Consider the following 22,855-nt stretch of genomic DNA (forward strand, 5'->3'; position numbering starts at 1 on the left):
AGAGAGTGATAATCCCATAATAGTTGCACCCTCAACTAAAAACTCCTCCCCCAGGAACTACAACGTGCCTTATTGTATCAGCTCATAAACATGCAGTCATGCATCTAGCCACGAAATTAATGTGTTCTTAAGATTACTCTAGGGGAAGTTTACTGAAAGTGTAATTATGTAATTTATTCACCCTTATGCGTTCTTTCTTCTATCGAACACAAAAGTCAATATTTTGAAAAATGACTTAAAAAATAATTAATTCATTCATTAATTACCCTTTTGTTTTGGTCCAGACAATTAAACGTCATTTGGGTACGATGTTGCTATAGACCCCAATGACTTTCACTGTATGCCCAGAAGCAACTGAAACGTTCTTAAAACATCTACAGCTAAAAAAGTAAAGGAGTCTATTTGGGGAGATCTGTTGTTAGATATATTTCTGTGAACTGCAGAGCATAATAACCTGGAGATGAGATCATAGCTCATCTGCTTGTTCACTGAAAGCCAGTTCCATGAAAGATGTCTAACAATAAATGGACAAGATAAAGACAACTTGAAATAATAGCAGATGCACAACATGAAGTAATATATTGATTGGACAAAGCAAATTTACAGACATCTTATCTATTTTGAGTGCACAACGATGGAAGTTATGGTTTATTTTACATGGTTTATTCATTATGTTTACACACCTGTGCCATATGACACCTCTGCCCTTATGAAGAAAAGTTGGCAGGTTGGAGATGTTAAGAACATAACGTTAGGTTTACTGAAACAAAAGAGGATATTGATCCTTGATGTAGTCTGTAAACAGACCAGACAAATTAACAAACAAAGTAACTCGAATAATCTTGCACGACCAAGTAAGGAAAAATGTTTGTTAAATATTTGCAACAGAAAAATAAGAATTTTTATATCAGCAATCCATCAATCTACAAAAGTCATCTTTTACTGTAATCATGTATTTGCCATTATGAAAGTTTTTGTGATAAACATAGCCCCACATAATCCAATGTTAATGTGCAGCAACACATATTTGGATTCACTTCCACATTTCTAAGTTCTCCAACAAATGTTGACGAGTAAATCATGTTTACTGCAGTCCTCTGTCACCTTTCCGAGAGGTTTTCAGTGGTTGTTCCTCCCCTTGATGAAACAGCCAATACACTGTAATAATATACAAAGCAAAACATGCAATGAAGTCATAATAATAGGCTGCGACTAAAAACACCATCAACAAAAATGTATATCCAGTCACCCTTGAAATATTGTCATAGGACAGAAACTCTTTCCACCACAAGACGTTACATCTAATGACATGCTCATTCCCATCCACTAGGGGCAGTGTAGCTCTCTCCAGCTCCATGTTGTACTCCATATTTGTTAAATCCTCTAGGGAACTATTCGGCTGGTCCTCGTCCATAGACTCTGAGATTGAAGGCATAGCCAATGGCCTCCCTCTGCTCAAGGAGGGTCTTTTGCTGTAACTCCCACTCATTGCACCTTCTCTGAATACTGACTGTTGTGAATTCTTCAGACCGTTCAGGTACAGCTCCATCTCATCATCGGTCTGCGATTCTGTCGAGGTGTTGTCTTCAACGTTTTCAAGATCTCGGCCTTTTGCCAGGCATTCCGTGTTTTCATCATCAAGAGTTTTCCAGTCACTTTTCAAACCTTCATAGGACACATTCTCTTCTTTATCAATAAATTCAAAACGGTTGCATTCATTCTCCATAGCTTCCGTACTTCCGCTCAGTTCGATATCATTCCTCTGAGTTGATTCGTGCCAAGATGTAGCCGTTTCCTCATAGATCTCTAAACCGAGGTTGACGTGAATGTCCTCTTTTTCAGAGTACTCTGTACCTTTTAAGTCAACATGATGTGGTAATGATTCAACAGTGCCGGTACTAATGATCTTCTTGCGTTCCTCTGAATCTTGTTCACGAGAAAGCAGATCATCTTCATCTGCTTGTTGTTTCTCTTCTTTCTCAGATTCCATTGCATCCAAGTCCTCTTCATCATCTATATATTTCAACTCATCTTCAATGATATTTATTCCTCCTCTTCTTTCATGTTTTTCTTCTGCGCCTTCTTGTTCTTCTGGTTCTTGGCCTTTCTCCTCCTCGTCTTGTTTCTGCTTCTCCGTCTGGTTAATCTGATTTCCATTTCCCTCTTGTTGCTCTTCCAGGCTTTCAGCATTTTTCGTTGTGTGATTTTCTTCCATCTCTTTAATCACTGATGTGTTATGTTCTGCATCAGAATGAATCATGTTGGAGTGCTCCGTCTCTGATGTCCTTGTAGAAAAACCCATGAGTATTTGTTCCTCCTTTTCATTCATTTGGTAGCTCTCCAAAGTATTGCTCATATTTATCTTTGTGTTCTCAAATTGTGTGTATGGTTCTATTGGCATAGCGATTCCTATTGCTAAGTGAGAGAGTTCTTTAAGTTTTTCAATGCTCGATCTCGTCTCACAGCTGTCAGGCTCTAATTTATCATCAGATGAACTCAAAGAGCTTTTTGTGTTGTCCTCTGGAGCTTGGGCTGGAAAGCAAGAAGTGTTGATTAAATATTCTGCTTGTGTGAATATATTCTCCTCTTTGGTGTGGATAATTGTAGGGTCCTCCTGGTTCTGTGACTTTTCAGTTTTTATACAGGACCTCTGATTATCCAAACATGCTGTGGGTGACGATGGATGAATCTGTCCAGGTAGGCTTTCAGTACCTGACTCTATTGTTTGATTTGTAGGGACTAAAAGTTCTGGTCCATGTTGAGGAAATAAACACAGACTTTGGCAAGGATGATCCTGGATTGAGCCTTCAGTCAGAGCTAGTGTGACTGTGAGTGTGCACACTGTTGAAACTCCTGCTCGGGGAGGACCTGGCTGAATGGATGTAACTTTTGGAGGGTTTGTTTCAGTAAATGTGATGTCTCTTGGGTATTCTCTGGTACAATCATTTTGATTGTAAGACGCTTCTGCGTTTTTAACATCTTTACTCTCATTTGGCTCTGGAAGAGGTTTTTTGGTTGGGCGTACTGTAAGTTGTGAGTTCTGTTCTGTTGATTCTTCGCAGACGCCAACATTAACATCATCTACTGTCTGTTTTGTAGATAGATAGCAAGACTCTGTCCAAATGCTTGTGGTCTCAGGGGCTGTGACCGCTCTTCGACTCTCATCCTCTAGTTTCCTAAATGACGTATCTAAATCTTTCGGAAAGAGTTTTTTTCTCTCTGTTTCCATGTTTTTAAAAACCTGATGATAGAGTGGGGCTACAATGGTCCCAAATGTGAAGCCATGGGAGCACAGCTGAGACTCTGAATTAGTTTTCAAACTCAGATCCTCTTTTGGTTTCCCATCGCTAACATTCATGTCCTCGTGAGAGCTTAGTGCCAAACTTTGAATTCTTTGCTTAGCATCCTTCTCAAATTCCTTCCATGCTTCCTCAACATTATGGCTAATAGGCAAGTCAGGATTTTGACATACAGGAACAGCCTGATTGATTGAAACGGTTTGGTCAGTAATGCGCTCGGGATGTTGGATATCTTCCAAGACTTCAGAAGCAGAGCATGCAATCGATTCATCACAACTGATGGAGTCTTCCAGGGGTAAATTAGTCTTGGAGTGAATTATGTTGTCTTCTTCATCTTGTGTTCTAGCTTGGCTGACGATGTCAGTGGAATCTCCACTATACTCAGCTGGAGAGGGTGATATTTGGTTACACGCTGGTGGTCGAGCAGTTTGTTGTGATAGGGAACTGCATGGTGTCTTCAGCAATGTTGCATGTTCCTGCATGCTGATGTCTGCTGTACCTTCACTTTCTTTGGCCTTGGTCCCTTGTTTCTGTTCTTCTTCCCTCTTAGCAAAGTGTTCCTTGACTTTTGCCAATCGCGCAGCCTTTCTTTTGCTTCTTCGGCTGCGGTTTCTGTTCATTTCCTCCTGTTTCCAAAGAGATAGATGTGAAAAATACTGAATGAAATGCTGTCTTCAGTAAATATAATTTAAAGAATAACTTTTCTTAAGATCTTATCGAAATACCTTTTTAACTTTTAAGATAGTCAAGACATTTGAACTCATTCTCTGATAAGAACGGCCATGGTGTGATTTTCTGTATTTAGAATACATTTTATTATGAAAGTTTTAATGAATCTTGATTTGTTTGTAAAATCGCTCATATGCAGGTTCATACGCAAAAAAAAAAATAGTTCATACACAATGCTCATGCTTAGTCAGTGAGGCCCATTGACTTGGGTTCACTTTTAACAACATAACTCGATGGTCTTGGACTCAGCGACTCTGAACAGCATGACCTATCAAGTGTCTTGTTTGGGACAGTACATACTGTAATGTTACACTAACACTTGTCAAAGCCTAACATCAGTAACCGCATGACATTCTGAGAGAGCAGCCAGTGTCACAGCACAATTTATAATATTGTTTTCACTATACAGTTTTACACAAAAAAAGGCTTTGTTTTATTAAAACACACAATTATTTGACAGTGGTTGAATTTGGTAAAATGCAGAACTCGCCTGTAATTCTTTGCTTTCAAGTTTCTCACAGTTGTCCTTTAGAGATCCCGAATTTAGATTTATATCTGAGGAAACAAAACATGTATTTATCAGAATTGTATAGTATTTCCAAATCTAGTTGTAGGTTATTTTCCGGAGGACAATTACCAGGAAATTCTTCATTGTTTGTTGCTGAAACAGTCGAAGCAGAGACATCTAGGCTGGAAAATGAGACAATTATAAAATTAAGAATTGGGGAAAAGGCATATATATATTGTTGCATGTATTATTGTAGTTTTAAGCATATTAACTCTGGCATGTCACTTACGTTTCAAATCTGTATCAGTTGTTATCAAGACTTAGTTTGCATTATATATAAATGTGATTAAAAGTACAGTCATATCGATATTTTTGGAATATTTCTTTTGACATTTATTGCTGTTTATGCATCAGATGTGTTGGTGACCTCTCACCTGGTGGTTTTCAGACAGCTTTTTCTTCTGTTTTCACTCTCGTCTTGGGGTTTCGCCTTTATTTTTTCACAACAAAACACAGAGTAGTTCTTTTCATTATTGTTCGCCCAAAAAGTGCCTAAAGATGTTTCATATCGCAAACAGAAGTCGACCCTAGCGCCCTCTTGTCCAAATGGGGGTACTAGTGTGAGTCTGAAGGAGAAACGATCCGTCCCACCATTGTTTGACCCAGGGACATACTCTGCCAACAGATCAAAATGACTCTTCCACGAATCAAAAGAGGTACGCACATAGACCATCTTATCAAAACTAATATTCAGCACACGAACGATTCCTCTTAGGGTGGTGGTCCCAGAAAGCAACTCCAAACTCTCCAGTTCTAGCTTCTGCTCGTGAACCCGCAAGGCTAGTTCCTCAGAGGTCTGTGGAAGGGTGAAGAGAGGAACCATGTAATACTCCTTATCTTCATTCAAGTGACTCTCCAGAGAGCCTGATGGGTCAGTTACTCCCCAAGCATCAAACTGTTTCACTGAGACAAGACTCAAACCGAAGGCATCAGCAAAGGACACTCTTCGGCTGCTGGAAGGGGGAGGCAGGGAGTCATCGGAGGACGCCGAACTCCGTCGTCTCGGTACGGGTGAAGATTTGGGCTTGATTCCTTCCAAACCCAGTGACTCCTCGTCCTCATCCCAGGGGCAGGATGCCGGCAAGCTCAGTAGGTTGGAGCTGGCCCCAGTGGGGCTACATAGCACTCCCACCGACTCCATCAGGCAGTGTGGCACAGAGTGAGAGGAACTCAGCCGGTCAGCCAGCAACTGACGTGCTGTGATTCAACTTATGGAATCAAGTTACATTTGACATTGGAGGGAAAAGCCAACTCTATATTTAGGACAGAAACCACTTGAGCTATGCAGTCAGAGCTCAGGGGACCCATGAAAAAAATATGTTCGAGGCACGCTTCAAACAGCATAACATTGTTATGCATACAAAGACATAGCGAATATATGTCTCAATGTCTTTAAGGAGACGATTAAAGGGACAGTTCACACAAAAATGGTAAATCCTGTCATCACTACTGATTATTTACCTTACTCGCCTTGATGTCATTCCTTGTTTCTTGTAAAATAAAGGAAGATATCTGAGGATAAGTAAATGATGACAGAATTTTTATTTTGGGTGATCTCTTTAATCATTTCACATGCTTTTTCTGTGTATGTTTTAAAGGCTTGGATTTGTGGTCATTTATAAATATATTTATAATTTCTGTTACATTTATACAAGCAATTTTCATATAATAAATAGAGCAATATTACACAAAATTACTTTCTTTTGCTTAGTCAACCATATTTGTAAGAGATTTATATTTTTTAACGGAATAATGTAAAAAAAAATCACAACTTCCAGCTGCTTTGAAATACCTTTATTTAACTACTTGGACACAAAAAATACAGTGGAGGAAAATCATAATCAACAGAATTTCTGTCTTGCAAACCACATGAGATCCAACAAGATTGTTGCCACTACAAGCAAGCAAATATCCCTCTTTCTTTGTCCTTTATTTGTCAAAGCTTTACCTCCATCTATAGGCACACTGAGGAATTTTTCCCTGCTTCAAGATTTAAGGACAGCAGATGGTCTCTCTATTATTCTTACCCTTTACCCCTTTACTAGACTTAAAGTGAGTACACCAAGCCATTTTCCATTCTATAATGTCAGTTTGTGTTTCCAGTTTTCATGTGTTAGTGTTTTAAGATTAAAGTATCTGTGTCATTCATAGTAAAAACAGTGGTTTTGCCCTGTCAGGTTTTCTATTTGTGAAGTAAGCAAACTTAGCAGAATACAGTGTTTTATTAGAGAACTATGCAAGGATATAAATAACATACTCGTAGCATGCCATGTTCATTTATTCCATTTTCTTTTACTTTTATGTATTTATTTGTTTTGAGGAAGCTTTAGTGATAATGTACGTTGTATACAACCAGAATGGACACCTTTTCTAAAATGGTTAGCAGTACAATAGCAAGAGGAAAAAGTGCTGTAGTTCACTATATATTGGTACACTCTGACCCTTAATGGTCAAGCTGGTAATATCATGTGTTGGTGAAAAGCAGGATGAATGAACTCCCTGCTGAGTCTAATCAGTTTCTGTCAGTTTTCTTTTAAATGATGAGTCACACTGAGACTTAATACCTAAAAACAAACCAAAACACAAAGCAGGTGTTAAATGTGTCACACAACACCTCTACAAATGCAGTCGTTTCATTGTCATTTGTAAACACATTCATCACCTGTAGTAAGTGGGTTTGAAGGGGCCATATTTATTCAAGCCCATGTATTTGGCTTGTTCATCGGTGAGCTCAGTCAGGTGTGCGTCAAAAGTAAGCAGGTGCAGGCTTGCAACATACTCATCTGGTACACAAAATACTAATTTTTATCCAAATATGCTTTGGTACATTAAGAAATATGGATATAAATATGGCAATCCATTTAGTTGTTACCCAGTTTCTTTGGAAGGAGATAGACGTCTTGCTTGTAACGGCCTTCCGGGGCATTAAAGAGCTCGATCAATGCCAAAGCCTTCAAAAAGTATACAGAAGGCTAAACATGTTAACAAATTTAACAAATCCATTCACTAAACCGTTTCAAACCCAACTATAGCCTAAGGCTGGCATGCTTCCCATTTACATTGTGTCGTACTAAATGCAAATGTTCTTTTAAAACTTGTATTGCTATGCTCAGCTAGTCTTTAATGTGTAGGCTACGTAAAAGAAGAACATTAGCCTTTAGGCTACCAACTTAAAACCTCATTTAAATTCATGTATTAGCAAACTGCTTCCATACCTGTGTGGTGGCTGTGATGGAAAGCACGTATATGGGTACAGTGGAGGAGCTTAGATTAAGGACACGGCCCTGGAATGGTAATGGTAAAACCGTAACTATGCCATTAACATTAATGACCAATATGTCATGAGGTTTGTAATGAGGAAATGTAGATGATTTACACAAGTAGGACATGCTGTTAGATCCACTGCTTTGTAGCACAAATCGTTCCTAACATGCTAAAAATATAAGGTATGTTTTATATTTGTAGTAGTATTCTGTATTCTCTCACCCTTGCAAGGAGGACTATTCTCCTGCCATCAGGCCAAATAATGTGATCCACTTGCGCTCTCACATGCTTCCATACTAACTCTGGGGTTCTTAGACTGCTCTGAGAACACAAAAGTTAACAGAAATTACAAGAAATCAATCGATTCCATTACAAGTAATCAATTGTCACCACTTACAACATCGATTTCTGTATTAGAGCGTCCCATGTTGCAGACAACGCAGCCATTCTTCATGAGGTCCATGTGTTCCCTCACAACAACGTTTTTGTTTCCTGTGTTGACAAAGGGTCAGCTGTCTAAGCAAACAGTGTAAGGTAATATCACAGCAAAGACTTGTGTTTTATTTCGGATGTTACGCAGCTTGCCTGTGCAGGTGATGACCATGTCCACTTGTCTCACAACATCACCTAGTTTGGTCAATCGAAAGCCATCCATGCTAGGTGAAACACAGTTGGTTGTCAGGAGTGATACTGTGGAAAATATAACTCTCTGGATAGTTGCTTTCAAATAACTAATCTTACCATGCTTGTAGAGCACAGATGGGGTCGATTTCGGTTACATACACCACAGATCCCATCGCTTTCAGAGCTGCAGAACAACCTTTTCCCACCTGAAGGCACCGATATTTACACAAAACAGAGGCCTTTACTAAACTATTGCAGGTATTGATGGATACTGCATTCAAGTGGCATACACAATAGAAACCATCATTTAATGTTTCTCAGGAATCAGGAGACATACCTCTCCATATCCACATACAGCCACCTGCTTTCCCCCAAACATGATATCAGCGGTCTTTTTCAGACTGAGAGAATTGAAACAAGACAGAAAGTCGGTTTAATCATATAAATACTGTGAATTTAATGGAGAAACGCTTGTATTGTTATCTTACCTATCCAGAATGGACTCCCTGCAGCAGTAGAGATTGTCAAACTTTTGTTTAGTGACCGAGTCGTTCACATTTATGGCTGGCACACATAGTTTTCCAGCTTTAGAGAGGTGATGAAGTCTGAGAAATGTGATGCAAAAACATTTGCAAAGCTGTAAGCTTCAATTCACGTGTCAATGCAGGTGTCAAATGTGACAAATAACCAGGATTAAAAAGGGACTGCACCTGTGTATGCCTGTGATACTTTCTTCAACAATACCCTTGACTTTCTTGAAGAGGTGAGGATATTTCTTGTATATCCAATGTGTCATATCTCCTCCGTCATCGAGGATCTAGAAAAGAGCATTAACAAACTTCTGATTACAGGTGAAAACACAAGATAAGAGACACTGAAGGGGAAGCGGTCCCATATCACAGAAGACTCTCGTACCATGTTTGGCTCCCAGCCGTCCACATTCACACAGCGGTCAATACACCACCAGAAGTCATCCTCAGATTCTCCCTTCCATGCAAACACTGGAAAATCTGAAACGGAGAGAAGAGGGCAAGACACGGGAGGAATCAAAGAAGGTAAATCACATGCAAAAACAAAAACAAAAAAAGTCAGAGAGTTTATTTTACCTTGCTCTGCTAAAGCAGCCGCCACTTCATCCTGAGTGGAGTAAATATTGCAGGCTGCCCACCTACACTGAGCCCCTAATACCACCAGAGTCTCAAACAGCACCTGTTTAGGGAAAAGTATATATACACACATACACATATACTGAATATATCTTTAAAAAACTAACAAATAGTAGTATGGCCAGTACTAATATTTACTTATTGATGTATCTTTGTATTATATAATCAGCTGAGGTATAGGGGGATATGGGAGGTGTTGGGGGTTTCATGTTTCTTTGGTGCTGTTGACCTTGTAAAACAGGTTTTTTTTACTGTACGAGTTTCTTTTTCTTTTAGCATGGTACAGTATAGGTTTAAAATGCTGTGAAGGGATGACACTTACAGCTGTCTGGGCCGTGACATGGGTGCATCCCACTATTTTAGCCCCTGCCAATGGTTTCTCAACCTGGGCAGCTTTTCTCAAGGCCATTAGTGCAGTCATCTCTTTAATTAATCAAAACAGATGCACACATTTATGACATTTCTTTTGGTATATTGTACAATCCTTACGTGTTTTAAAACATGATGTATGCCTACCATCCTCGGCAAGTTCTATCTCTCGACGGCCAAAGTCTGCCAGTTTGATGCTTTTGATGCAGAAGTCCCTGCTCCCTTTAGAGTTGATCTGTTGCACGTCTCGAGGAGAGACCTCATCTTCTGGATTTTCTGCATCTGAGCCCCCTGAAAAAAAAAAGAGAAACGAATCGGGAAAGTAAAATGGGATCAAAGATTGGGATGAAAATACAAGGAACTACCAAAAATGTAAATTTTCCAGTTGGAGGGAATTTGTGTGGCATCTACCTGAGCCGTTGCTGTCTGTAGAGGAATGAGAAATGGAGTGGGACAGGGAGCGGCGTCCCGTCTTTGTTAATCGGCTGTCGAATTCTCGTGTCTGCTCAGGATATTGGATTTGCTGAGGAAAAAATAATGATATTTTGTTATATATTGAATGTAAAAGATGCCTCAAATATGTATTTTATATAAAAATGTATTTTCTATCATTTTATAAGTAGTATTCGCTTCATACAAATGCAATGCTTTTTGCATCCAAAACATTTGAATTTCTCAGAATAGTTTTCAACCTTTTATCTAATTACAGATCTCAATATCTGAATGTGAATGCAACCAAAAAAACAAAACCAAAAAAACTAAATCTTAAAGGGATTTCTCAAAATAATAGAATAATTACAACCCCTTTATTCTAAAAGTAGACACGTATCTAATGGTAGAAATATAAAAATAGTGTTAGGAGGACACATGAAATACACAGAAACGTATACGTTTCAGATACAGACAAGAGATCTAAGAGACCAAATAATGCTGAAATTAAACATGGCATTCATAATTATGCATTTGTTTTTTAGGGTTAGCATTAGTAGTCCCATTTAATTCTCTGCCAACAAAAAATCTGATTATATTTCAAAGTGCTGAGATTAGCAAGTAATGAATAAAAATGTATACTTGAGCACACAGTAATACAAATAAGGTAAATCAAAATATATATAGTTATGGAATTTAATTTGTATTCAAATAAACCAATAATATAACACTACTAAGGACGAAATGACTAAATTAATGAATATAAACTTTTACTAATCACAAAAAAAACCAATATCGTTTTCAGTGCTTAATATTTAAATCTGCCCACGTCCTAAGAAAAAGTAACTTCTCTGGAAATACCTTGATGTTAAGAGATATCACAGCATCTTTTGATTCCCTGTTTTTAGAGAGACTAACCAGGCTGTAGACTTTCCTCATGGTGTCGGCTCCTCTTTAGAAATGCGTAGAATAACTCCCACGTAAGCATTTAAAGGCTGAACCACAACAGTAATTGTCGTGCCATGATGTTAGACGAGCGGGCTAGAGAAGCATGGGTCCACTGTCAGATGAAATCCTACACTGTGAGACCAAAGCCTGTACAATATATCCAGAGCCCTCTGTCTGCTTACGTGATTTGACAATGATTAAAGTCTGTGAGGTCGCAAAAGTTCCCACAAGTCATTTATTAATTCTGGCCCAGTGCCACTGAGCGGCTACTGTGTGGTTATAAGAGCACTGGTCTGTGTTCAGCCCGTGTCTTTGTTCAGGGTTGTTAATGATGATCAAGAACAGGTTATTCAGTTACACCTCATTTAGCAGGCATGTTGTATCCTAAATGATTTGCTGTTCCTTTACTAAAGGAACAGTCCCTTGGAGCAATCTAGGGTCAAGTACATTGTTCAAGGGCAAAATGGAGACAAGGCAACTCAAGGCTTATGCTTCCCAGCCCATTTAATTTACCAAACCTGTATTTACCTCTACCACATGTGGTATAAAGAAGCCAATTTGCATCTCACAGAGACAGTCCCATTGGCACAACCTGGGATCGAGTGTTTAAGGACACAGTGGAGGTAAGGAAACTCAGTGGCTCTCAGATTCAAAGCTTTTTGGTGTTTAAACCCAGAGGTGTACCCTTACCCTTACCTTGTGAAAAAAAATAAAAAAAACTTTCACTTCTCATAGAGAAAGTGTCCTTGACACAACCTGGACAAGTGCTCAATGACAAAATGGGAATTCAACAGCATTCAGATTCATGGGTCTCCCTTTCCAAAGTCTGACCTCAGCACTTCTATGCGTTCCATTGACCAGCACAGACATTTAACCCTTTTTAAATCTGGCATAAAACGGGACTTTGACAGCTCTGTTGCTTTGGAGACTTTCCCATTGAAGTAACTGGGGATCAAGCACTTGGTCGTAAAGATCCTCAACAAAATTCAGACCCATGGGTCTCCATTGCCAAGGTTTGACTTCAGCACATCTATGCACTCCAATGTCCAAAACAAACAGTTCTGAATGTGGCATAAAACAAGAAAATGGACAGTTCTGTCGCTGACAGGACATTCTCATCAAAGCAACTGATCAAGTGCCTTGTTCAAATGGTAAAGAGGCTAAACAACTCAGATTCATGGTTCTCCCTTTCCAAGGTTTGACCTCAGCACTTCTATGACCTCCATTGAGCAGAACAGACATCTAACCCTTTCTCAGTCTGGTATAAAACAGGACATCTACAGCTCTATCGCTATAGAGATATTCCTGTTGAAAAAGCGAGGGATCAAGTATATTGTTCAAGGACAAATGGTGGTAAAGAACCCAAACAACTCTAAGATTCATGATTCTTCCGTTCCTAAGTTTACATTGCTTTTGTGATACAAGCCAAGGTTTGAAACGGGAACACACTGAACACAGTAATATTACAAATATGGGAGACTATTTATGTCTTGCATTTAGTCTGTTATTACATTATAATGCACAACACTAAACAACACTTTAATAGCCATTGTATTTATTCAGCTTCGGTAGCACTTACTCTTTTTGTTCTTGGTGCTTCACTGACGACTCCCTCCTTTTCCTTGAACACTTCCTCGCTGTTCTGCATTTTTACGAGCACAGGTCGCCAGTTGGTTGCTGCTTCCAGCATTCTCAGTAACTTTGAGCTAATTGTTGGCGGTTCTGAGGAATCCCCATTTCCAACTGTTTCCAGAGCAGAAGAAATGGCAGCTTCATCATTATGGCTGCTATCTTCCACGCTGTTGTTGTTTTCCATTGGTGGAGTTGCAGACTGAATCTCTGGTTTGCTGTTGAGACTGCTGTCCATTTTAATGTCTTTCGTTGAGTGTTGAAGTTACAGGCAGTTGCTCTTTTGAACAGAGGAGGGTCTTAAAGGTGTATAAACATTGCCTTCATGTTAACTGATGGTGGAAACAGTGTGGATGACATGGAGGTAGAGGAGAGGAGAGCATTACAGTTTACACTTTTTGGTTAAAAGATTTCATTAAAAAATGTAAACCAAGAGCTGGGTATATGGTATGGTTGTATATACAGTATGCATAATGTAATGTAAAATGCTGTATTTGATGCCATCTGTCTCCCTTCTTCTGGTACATATCTGATCAATCTCTAGCAATTCATATTCAAGTACTCTTGGGCTTGTTTTACTACTGTTTGATATTGTTATGTTGTCCTTACATTATTCTTCTTGGCTGAAAATGCTGTTCCTTTTATATCAAAATGTGTCACTGTTTATATTAAATATTAATATTAATATTGGTAATAATAACAGGAACTGTTTCTTGAGCAGCAAATCAGCTTATTAAGATGATTTCTGAAGGATCATGTAACACTGAAGACTGGAATAATGGATGCAGAAAATGTCAAGTCAAATTTCTCAGTTTGCTTGAAATTGATGGGTTTTATCTGAGGTCGACAAAACCTTTTATTTAATATACTTCCATTCACTGGTCAGTTCAGATTCACTTTTAAGTTAGTGCTTGTGTATGACATTATGATTTAAATATAGCTGGAATAGTGGTGTTTTTATTTCCAGAAGATTTCAGACTATCATTAAAGTGATACAATGTTTGAGGAAAGATCTGTTTACAGGAAACTCGCCTGCCGTGTTGACTAAATACAGAGTGACAGAAATCATGTGTCTCCGGAGATTAAGGTTGCCCCATTTAACAGATTGTTTTAGTTTTAGTTTTAGTTTCATTAAAAAGTGTAGCAACAGTCTGAATCCTCATTGCTAGAAAATGTTAACTTCTAACAGATTTAAGACATGACTGATCCATAAATCTCTAAATTGTAAGGTGGCAGTGTAAATAGATAGTAGCTTCCCCTTTCTATCGCATCTTTCATGGTTATTGATACTGCCATATCCCTAGCTGTCACTATAAGGTTTCATCAACCTTTGTTGAATGTACTGACCTTCATTTTAAATGAATTCATGGCTAAAAGGTGAGTCTCAGACAGGACACATGGCATGTTGAAAATCAGTGCATATCCACAACAACAACCAAAAAGCTTAACAATAGATATTGGTGGTTCTGTAATTGGAATGAATGTTGAAAAAACAATCAATCATTCTACATTAATAATTCATTCATGTAAAGCAATGAATTATTATAGCTTTATAATAGCTTATAAAAGCTTTTTATATAAAATCGATATAAAAACAATAAAATCAAAGTCGAAACAGCTGCTTCAACACTCTTAAATAAAGCTGTGCAATAAACCTTATTAACTACACAATTTATCATGTTTGTATAGCAGAATAATTCCTCCAGGGGGAGCAGTGATACAGAAGATATACAGCAATATACAGTATGGAAACATCTTAAATCTGTCATCCGGTCACTTAAAAAAAAATATATATATATATTTTTTGTTGTTTTAGTTTCTTGTTGTTTTGTTTTGTGAGTTTGTTCTTGGCCAGTACTCTCATGTGAAAGATTTTAAATTTCAGAGAGATTTTTCTGGTTAAATAAAGGTTAAATAAATTTAATGAAAGATTATATACAATAGATAGTACTTATTTCAGTAACAGCTTCTGTTTTAATAGTTTTACATGTTTCAAATGACAAATCAAATCAATCTACTTCAATGTCTACTAAAGTAGATTTATAATAGCTATACATTTTTACCTAAAGAACTATTTGTACAACAACTGAAATGAGTACAACTTTAATCCAACTCGAGAAGGATTAATTTGACCTGGTTAAATATATATGTACATGCTCAGCTGATCTGAAAAAAAAAACAATAATAATTTTGTTAAAGGCTTGAAAGAAGTTTAACACACAACACACACACACACACACACACACACACACATATATATATATATATATATATATATATATATATATATATATATATATAAAATTCTGGCTTTGACTGTAGTTTCCATTTTTGCTTCCCAATAAGACTTCAGGGCCAACAGTTCAGCAGCTAGACATTTATCAGTTATTAAACAATACAGATGATAAAGACAATAATGGCCTTAAGCTGAATGTTGCTTTGTTACTTTTTTACATAGTGTTGATTTTCTTTGTTACATTATTTAGTTGGATTTAACGACATCAGTGTAATAGTGTTATAAGGTAGGCTGTAAAGAGACGTGTCATTTATCCCGTCGTCCCAGTGACCTTTGAACTGATCGTGGGTTTATTATCTCATTCCCAGCTCTGATCACAGCAGACACAGATAAGGAAACCACTAGTGATTTTGTTCCCAGGAGACATTGGGCAACTTTAGCCAGCCAATGAATGAATGGCACAGTGCTACTTGAGTGTTGCGGTGGCAGGTCAAACAAAAGGAAGTCTTAACCACGCCATGCCACTGTAATAAAGAAAGACACACCTATTTCTGCTCTGCAGCACTAAAGAAAGTAAAAGCTTTGCCCTTGTACCTGGTTCCTACTGTACTTCAGAAGATAAGACCAACTTCGGCGGATTAAAAGTATCTGGTAAGCTTTAAAATTTAATTTCAAATATGCAAGCAGTGTAATTTATCAATTATTTTCCAGCGCCGCTAGAGTACTTTAACATTTGATGAACGACAGACTTGTTCAAACATTCCACGTTTGCACTGCATTTCAACGGAAATATCCCTGTATTATAGAAAGTCTGCAATTCACTCGGTAGCATTTCTGCCTTGCATCATTTAAACACTGATTTAATCTCACAATAATGACCAGCTTGCTGTACCAAACAGTAAGGGATTATTATACAGGCTTTAGTTTGTTTTGCCTACTGTAATTCTCTTGTTTATTTCACATGATTTCCGCACTGTATCCTAGGGGAATGGTTTAAAATAGGGATTTTCATCCCAGCTAAGACCAGTAAATGCTATGAACTTGTCTCAATGGTTAGGCCTAAAGCAAGCTTATGATGAATTTAGGTTAACCCATTTATTCACAGGTTTTTGCAGTTTGCATGAGCACATATGAAACAAACAGCATGTAATTTTTTAAGACAATGGAGTTGTCAGACTGCACATAAATCTGAGAGATGACAAGTGATCATGACAGAGAATCTTAAATATCGTATTAATAACCGACCTTTTAATATTACAGCAAACATGATCCTATATATCCATATCTGTGCTTCCTTTATTGGGGTGTTGAGACAGAGGTCATATACAGTATCTGGCCACGTGACTTACAGCAACTGTTACATCTTTTTTTTTTACATGCTGTTAAAACTATGCACTTTTTACAGTCCCTTCAAACTGAAAAGCAATTTGAATCACAAATGTGAAATGCAGGGTTAATTGGATTAAATTAATTGTGTGGAAAACTTATTGCAAGTGATACATGAATTAAATGCTTCATAACGAACATCATAAATGAACAATGTAACACGGTTAAAATGTGGAATATCCAAAAATATAGCACAGTCTTAAATGTCTTACTTTTTAAAATTAAGATATAGACTATAAGATTATAACCTATAACATGGACACATTTTTTTTTTACTATATTTTTGTAGCATCCTTCTAATAGTCTTTGCCAGAACTACGAACCATCAGTTTTATGATGTATTTTAACATTTTTAGCCTTCTTAGTTTCACTTAAAGACACAGAGTGAACTTGTAAGGCCTCTGAGTGCAATTAAACTACTCACAGTATCATACCACAGGGGGGTAAAAAAAAATCTCAACCTTATCTAAATAACTATATAATTTATGCAATGGGGCCACTCATCAGCCAATCCCTAGCGCGCATGCGCGTGCTGCAGACGGGCGTGCGCCGTTTCAGGTAAAGCTGAACCAATAGGCTTCAAAGTCACGTACAAGGTTAAAATGAGCTGTCAGAGTCAGCTGCTTCACGGTTAACAATGCATTTATTGTTCCCTTTTAGTACCTTAAAAACTCATTAAGACAATTATAAAAAAAATTACCACACTGGGACACTAATGAATTGCCTAAGTGAAGGTATATTCATGGTTGTTGACTGATTTACTGTGGGAGAAGCTGGGTGAGAATCTGATTCATCTCGTCCTGAGCTGCTGCTGCTTGTGAAGGGGAGGAGGGAGATCAGACGGCTGTTGTGTTGGGAGAAGGGCAGATATCCGCAGCATTCCCCTGCATCCTCCAGTAATCCCAGTGTCTCTCCTTCTGTCTGTCCATTCTTCAAGTCCACGTTCATCTGGAGAGACCTCGTCTGCTTCTATAGGGTTAAAATGGCCAGCAGCTTCGCACGGATTTTGTCCAGTAAAAGGAAGGTGGGAATCTTGTCGTTGGTCGGTGCTGGATCTCTGACAGTGGGATTCTTCCTGAATAGAGAGCAGCATGTCAATGCAGGAGCGCACGTCCGGAGAATCTACCCTGCTAGGTAACTACAAGCATACCCGTGTTTTATAACGATGACATCTTACAAAAAACAATGAAATATTGTGAGAGAATGCCAAACAACCCATGCATTGTTTTGCAAAAATGCCTAAGTGGGCGACAAATATGTTCATTAATACGGGTCAGGAATGATTCAGTTCCACGGTCGCGCTGCGATAAATAAGCATTATTATATTATATCTTTTTAATTGTGTATTCTATATTGTACATGCAATTGTTTCGTTTGGGTCTTTTAAATACAGTAGAATGAACAATTTTATTTTTACATCTTTCATGTGTCTACTACAAAATTATGAGGAATGCAAATGTATTTATTTATTTGTTTGTATACGTTAGTTAATGTCACAATTTAAATTTTGTCTTAAAATGCACGTGTAGTGGTTGAACGTTGGCTGTAACACGAGAGAGACTGCATCTAGGTTTTAACGCGTACAGAACGCGTCTATGACATTCTAGAACGCGTTCGGAACGCGGTTATGACGCTCAAAGCGCTGTTTTTATAGGTTCTGACGCGTAGGCTATAGAACGCGGTTTTGACGCTCAAAAACTCCCGTTTCGAAAGACAGGACCAACATCTGTCTTATTTTAGACAGACAGCTTGTTTGGTTTTGAGACACAGCCATGGTCCTTGATTTTCAACTTTGTTCTCTTTCCCAACAGTGCTGAATATCCAGATTTGCGGAAGCACAATAACTGTATGGCCAGTCACCTGACTCCTGCTGTATATGCCAAGCTGTGTGATAAAACCACTCCAAATGGTTACACTTTGGACCTGGCTATCCAAACCGGTGTGGACAACCCAGGCCACCCCTTTATTAAGACCGTAGGAATGGTGGCCGGAGACGAGGAGTCGTATGAGGTGAGAGGATATTATATATGCCTTTCACACATTTGGCATATTAAGAGCTTAGCATCTTTGGAGCACAAAAACACATCAAATATGTTTTGTGCAGGTGTTTGCTGACATCTTTAACCCAGTCATCAAAGAAAGGCACAATGGTTATGACCCCTGCAACATGAAGCATCCCACTGACCTGGATTCCAGTAAGGTAAGAGGAAAGGTTTGAGTTACAAGTAGACTAATACAACACTGACAGTAGTGATTCTTCAACTGTGGGCACTTTTATTTCCCAAAAGCCTTGGAATGCCTTCATAATTAATTTCTGATACTTTTACAATGAGTTTTTTTTAAGTAGATTTTATAGATATTTAAAAATATATTTACAGATACATTTTATGGTTTTAACCATGTTACAGACTCAGTACATGTTTTCAATTGATCACTTTGAACTCATTTGTGTAATTACACTGTAACAACAAGGGCACAAATCTAAATATTTCATTATATCAAAAAACGAAGATATATCATTTTATTTTGGGTATTAAGGAATCATAAAATGCTAGTCATGGAATTAGCCTGGAATTTAAAAAAAATTAAGAATTGCATGAAAAAAGTTGGCATTAAATAAACACTCACACTATCTGTTTCCCAAATGCATGTTATAGATCTTATTGTAAACAATTCATCTGTTTTTTTTTTGTTTGTTTTTTTACCTTTTTGAAAAAACTGGATCTTCTGGTCAAAATGACCTACAATCAAGAAAAAATATTTATTTATGTTTTATTTAAAAGCTAAATTTTACATTTCGGTTTTAAATGCTTTTTTTCTCTTTTTTTTTGCTTTTTTTATAATCTTATCTTATGATCTTATTTTGGCATTTTTAGCCTTTATTTGGACAGCACAGTTAATTAACTGGAAGCAAAGTGGGAGAGAGAGAGAGAGGGGCAGGATCAGGAAAGGTCCATGAGCCGGGACTCGAACTTGGGATGCCTGAATCACAACAGCACAATATATATCTGCGCACGAGACTATTGGGTCAACATTTTGGCATTCTTTTACATTTTTAAACTGGAAAATCAGGCCGGAAACACAAGCCTTACTGTTCCAAGTTACTTCCATTATGTTCATCCTACTCTCATCCCATCAGATACGGGGAGGCCAGTTCGATGAGAAGTATGTGCTGTCGTCTCGAGTCAGGACAGGTAGGAGCATCCGAGGCCTGAGTCTGCCCCCGGCCTGCACCCGCGCTGAGCGCAGAGAGGTGGAGAGGGTTGTGATTGATGCCATGGCAGGCCTAAAAGGGGATCTGGCTGGAAAATACTACAGCCTCACTCTGATGACCGAACAAGAGCAGCAGCAGCTCATTGATGTGGGTATATTCACAAATGTGATGCTATGTAACTCAAGATGTTTTCATGCTGACCTTTCATTTTGCTATATAGGATCACTTCCTGTTTGATAAGCCTGTGTCTCCCCTGCTGACATGTGCAGGCATGGCTCGCGACTGGCCCGACGCTAGAGGCATCTGGTGAGTTTAAGGAGTTGAGCGGTTTGATGGTGAACCATGTCCTCTGACAGGACTGCGTTTCATCCTGAAGCAACCTCTACAGCCATGAGCTGTAGTTTGATATCGATCACAGAGTGTACCCAAGGCTCACTTACATCTCCTGCATTATTCATCCTCTTTTTTTCTCTTCTTCCTTCTGCCTGGAAGGGAAAGTGTGCCGGCGTTGCCAGGCTCAATTTGGAAATTACTTTTGGTTTAATACCCTGATGGTTTTCGAGCTAACAAAGCACTTCTGATACCATTTGAGACTAAAAGTGAGACTAAAATGTAATAAGGTCAAGGGTAAGGTTTGGGAAATTAGAACAGATTCCTATTTTTAAAATAAAAGAGCCATTTTGCCGATGTGGATGTGATGGCATAATAAATTACGCAACGAAGGTGAAAGTTAAGTTAAAAAATTGTTAATGTATTGGGTCTTTCAGTTAGTATAAGGACTCTGCGCGCTGAATATTCAAATCTGTCATATTCAAATCCCAGTGTCCCCCGCTGTTTTGTTTATGAGCATGGTGGAGATCTCTTCAAAAGCCCCATTCAATCCAAAACATTTTGTCGTTCCCATGCATATATTTACAGGCCAAAGACATTGGCCTCAATATTTCTGCAGACGATAAAAAAGATATGCCTTTCAATTCCAGGCACAACAATGAGAAAACCTTCCTGGTGTGGGTCAACGAGGAAGACCACACTCGTGTGATCTCCATGGAGAAGGGGGGCAACATGAAGAGGGTCTTTGAGCGTTTCTGCAAGGGTCTCCAAGAGGTGAGGTCATGCATGTGTTGGTTGTGGCTCTCAGTCACTGTTAAAACTGCACAAGCCTCCATTATTTATCCAGCAGAGACGTTGCAGCTGTGTTTATTGCTGCTCAGAGCAATGCCCTTTTGTGTACATACCGTTGTAAACACATCATCCTGCCAGACGGGCATCTGTGTGTAATTATGTGTGTGGTTCAGTCTTAGTCTGGTGCTCATTCTAAAAGGGAATCATAAATATATGTTGTGTTTTATTTTTGAGCATCTTTTTAATTGTATTGTTAGCTAAAACAGATCACCCTTGTATCTTTCTCACAAGACTCTCTCTTTGTCCCTCAGGTTGAGAGACTAATTCAGGAGAAGGGTTGGGAATTCATGTGGAACGAGCGCCTGGGTTACATCCTCACCTGTCCATCAAACCTGGGCACAGGGCTACGAGCTGGCGTCCATGTTACTCTTCCTCGCCTCAGCAAGGTCCTTGCTTTAGAAATACATTATAAACTTATGTCATGTTAACAATGTTGCACCTTGTTTGTCACATGCATTGTAATATTAATGCATTTCAATATTAATGTCCACATTTTCTTGCAGGACCCTCGCTTCCCTAAGATCCTGGATAACCTGCGACTCCAGAAAAGGGGGACTGGAGGAGTGGACACCGCCGCTGTTGGAAACACCTTTGATATTTCCAATCTGGACAGACTGGGCCAATCGGAGGTGAGTGGTACTAAAAAAATTATAATTTTGATAATGATATTCAAGTTCTTCACTACTTTGTCTAAATAAATCAAAAATGAAACACTAAAAACCAAAAACATTTTAAATGTTACAAGTAAATTTAGGCATCACAACATTATTTAATTTACAGTATGACAAATGGATTTTGTGAGAGATTACATTTAACTGTGTTATCAAATTATTAGTGCCTTAAAGTGAGTGTGAGATGCAGGCTTTAATATACACACAGACCATATTGCATTTTCAGTAATTGTTAAAGTTAATATAAAAAAAGTTACTGGCCAACTGGTGAATAACAGTGTTTTAAATACTGACCAAAGATGAATTTATTCATATTTCGCATTTGGCTAGTGTTAATTTAAGGCCATGTGTACTGATATATTGTGGGAAATGATGATAGAATTTAGATTTTTGGGTGAACTGATTCTTTAAAAACTGAAAAAAATTAAATGACCTCACCGTAACGTTTTGTTTCAATCAACGTGTGCTCAGGTCCAGCTGGTTCAGACTGTGATAGATGGAGTGAACTATCTCATCGAATGCGAGAAGAAACTGGAGAGAGGCCAAGACATCAAAATCCCCGCCCCCATCAGCCAGTTTAAATAGACTGGCGGTCTTGCTTAGCTCCTCCCTTCTCCTGACTCCTCCCTCTTGTGTGTTCCTTCCTCATTCAATATTCCGCTGATACTGATCCATAAGCATGCCTCTGTGTTTCGCCAGACAAACCACACTCCAGTATAAAACAGGAGAGAATGTATCTTACGTCATGATTGTGTTCATTAACGCTATGGATTTGTCACATTGTAACTTACTTGATTGTGTTACAATAATACTATAATAGCCATTGTCAAGATTTGCCTCAGGAGTCAGAGAAATAAACAGTTGTTTTTGCTGAAGATTTCATCAATATAAAATGCTGAAGGGTCTCGGAGAGTGTTTCATCGTACATTTTACATGAAGTAGGTGAAAAGCAAAACTATCACTCAGTCATAAAGGTGCTCAGTCATGTATTTATGTTGCACTTGTACTGACACCTAGTGGTGTGGATGAAGCATAGCAGAAATGCTTTATTTGCAGTCAGCCATGATTCATAAATTCAAGTGGAGCTAGTCATGTGATTTCAAAATGATCACCCCCATGAAGCCACATAGTCCATGCAAAA

At 38.4% G+C, this 22,855-nt stretch overlaps 4 protein-coding genes across 10 annotated transcripts; 1 reads left to right on the top strand and 3 right to left on the bottom strand.

Moving 5' to 3' along the window:
- Positions 1–555: 555 nt before the first annotated feature.
- On the bottom strand, positions 556–4,070 carry LOC128013809 (uncharacterized). The gene is made up of 2 exons (XM_052596974.1): positions 1,250–4,070; positions 556–1,158 (listed from the first exon to the last, which is right to left on the bottom strand). Exons 1-2 carry the CDS (start codon positions 3,917–3,919, stop codon positions 1,120–1,122), a joined length of 2,709 nt encoding a protein of 902 aa, XP_052452934.1. The 5' UTR covers positions 3,920–4,070; the 3' UTR covers positions 556–1,119.
- Positions 4,071–4,351: 281 nt separating this feature from the next.
- Positions 4,352–5,798, bottom strand: LOC128013812 (protein phosphatase 1 regulatory subunit 3A-like). The gene is made up of 3 exons (XM_052596981.1): positions 4,971–5,798; positions 4,666–4,718; positions 4,352–4,583 (listed from the first exon to the last, which is right to left on the bottom strand). The coding sequence occupies exons 1-3, from the start codon at positions 5,735–5,737 to the stop codon at positions 4,465–4,467; spliced, it is 939 nt and encodes a 312-aa protein (XP_052452941.1). The 5' UTR covers positions 5,738–5,798; the 3' UTR covers positions 4,352–4,464.
- Positions 5,799–6,372: 574 nt separating this feature from the next.
- On the bottom strand, positions 6,373–13,278 carry LOC128013810 (putative adenosylhomocysteinase 3). 6 transcript variants are annotated; one of them, XM_052596975.1, is made up of 17 exons: positions 12,976–13,278; positions 10,431–10,542; positions 10,167–10,310; positions 9,973–10,073; positions 9,591–9,693; positions 9,400–9,494; positions 9,195–9,301; positions 8,973–9,089; positions 8,822–8,885; positions 8,602–8,690; positions 8,446–8,516; positions 8,258–8,352; positions 8,083–8,181; positions 7,812–7,880; positions 7,469–7,547; positions 7,259–7,379; positions 6,373–7,160 (listed from the first exon to the last, which is right to left on the bottom strand). In XM_052596975.1, exons 1-17 carry the CDS (start codon positions 13,261–13,263, stop codon positions 7,154–7,156), a joined length of 1,761 nt encoding a protein of 586 aa, XP_052452935.1. In that variant the 5' UTR covers positions 13,264–13,278; the 3' UTR covers positions 6,373–7,153. The 6 variants fall into 6 exon arrangements, with proteins under 6 accessions (XP_052452935.1, XP_052452937.1, XP_052452939.1 ...); XM_052596977.1 differs by lacking the exon at positions 12,976–13,278 and adding an exon at positions 11,310–11,594; XM_052596979.1 differs by lacking the exon at positions 12,976–13,278 and adding an exon at positions 11,367–11,593.
- A 2,362-nt stretch (positions 13,279–15,640) lies between these two features.
- On the top strand, positions 15,641–22,589 carry LOC128014103 (creatine kinase U-type, mitochondrial). Of its 2 annotated transcripts, XM_052597353.1 has the most exons (10): positions 15,641–15,912; positions 17,585–17,781; positions 18,459–18,657; positions 18,752–18,847; positions 19,787–20,008; positions 20,082–20,167; positions 20,842–20,965; positions 21,295–21,429; positions 21,547–21,672; positions 22,186–22,589. In XM_052597353.1, the coding sequence occupies exons 2-10, from the start codon at positions 17,630–17,632 to the stop codon at positions 22,297–22,299; spliced, it is 1,254 nt and encodes a 417-aa protein (XP_052453313.1). In that variant the 5' UTR covers positions 15,641–15,912; positions 17,585–17,629; the 3' UTR covers positions 22,300–22,589. The 2 variants fall into 2 exon arrangements, with proteins under 2 accessions (XP_052453313.1, XP_052453315.1); XM_052597355.1 differs by lacking the exon at positions 15,641–15,912 and having other exon boundaries at positions 17,416–17,781.
- Positions 22,590–22,855: the final 266 nt, after the last annotated feature.

Source organism: Carassius gibelio, chromosome B25 (assembly GCF_023724105.1).
Source record: "Carassius gibelio isolate Cgi1373 ecotype wild population from Czech Republic chromosome B25, carGib1.2-hapl.c, whole genome shotgun sequence".
Lineage (NCBI taxonomy): Eukaryota > Metazoa > Chordata > Actinopteri > Cypriniformes > Cyprinidae > Carassius > Carassius gibelio.

Excerpts from the sequence above, each read along its gene's own strand:
- LOC128013810 (XM_052596975.1), bottom strand. The coding sequence starts at position 13,263 with ATGGACAGCAGTCTCAACAGCAAACCAGAGATTCAGTCTGCAACTCCA. Across the intron at positions 10,074-10,166 it reads GATAGAACTTGCCGAGGATG|AGATGACTGCACTAATGGCC; the intron begins GTAGGCATACAT and ends GATTAATTAAAG. Across the intron at positions 7,380-7,468 it reads TCTCCTTCCAAAGAAACTGG|ATGAGTATGTTGCAAGCCTG; the intron begins GTAACAACTAAA and ends TTTGTGTACCAG.
- LOC128013812 (XM_052596981.1), bottom strand. The coding sequence starts at position 5,737 with ATGGAGTCGGTGGGAGTGCTATGTAGCCCCACTGGGGCCAGCTCCAAC. Across the intron at positions 4,719-4,970 it reads AGCTGTCTGAAAACCACCAG|CCTAGATGTCTCTGCTTCGA; the intron begins GTGAGAGGTCAC and ends CTCATTTTCCAG. Across the intron at positions 4,584-4,665 it reads AAACAATGAAGAATTTCCTG|ATATAAATCTAAATTCGGGA; the intron begins GTAATTGTCCTC and ends TTGTTTCCTCAG.
- LOC128014103 (XM_052597353.1), top strand. The coding sequence starts at position 17,630 with ATGGCCAGCAGCTTCGCACGGATTTTGTCCAGTAAAAGGAAGGTGGGA. Across the intron at positions 17,782-18,458 it reads CGGAGAATCTACCCTGCTAG|TGCTGAATATCCAGATTTGC; the intron begins GTAACTACAAGC and ends CTTTCCCAACAG. Across the intron at positions 21,673-22,185 it reads ACAGACTGGGCCAATCGGAG|GTCCAGCTGGTTCAGACTGT; the intron begins GTGAGTGGTACT and ends ACGTGTGCTCAG.
- LOC128013809 (XM_052596974.1), bottom strand. The coding sequence starts at position 3,919 with ATGAACAGAAACCGCAGCCGAAGAAGCAAAAGAAAGGCTGCGCGATTG. Across the intron at positions 1,159-1,249 it reads CCTATGACAATATTTCAAGG|TGTATTGGCTGTTTCATCAA; the intron begins GTGACTGGATAT and ends ATATTATTACAG.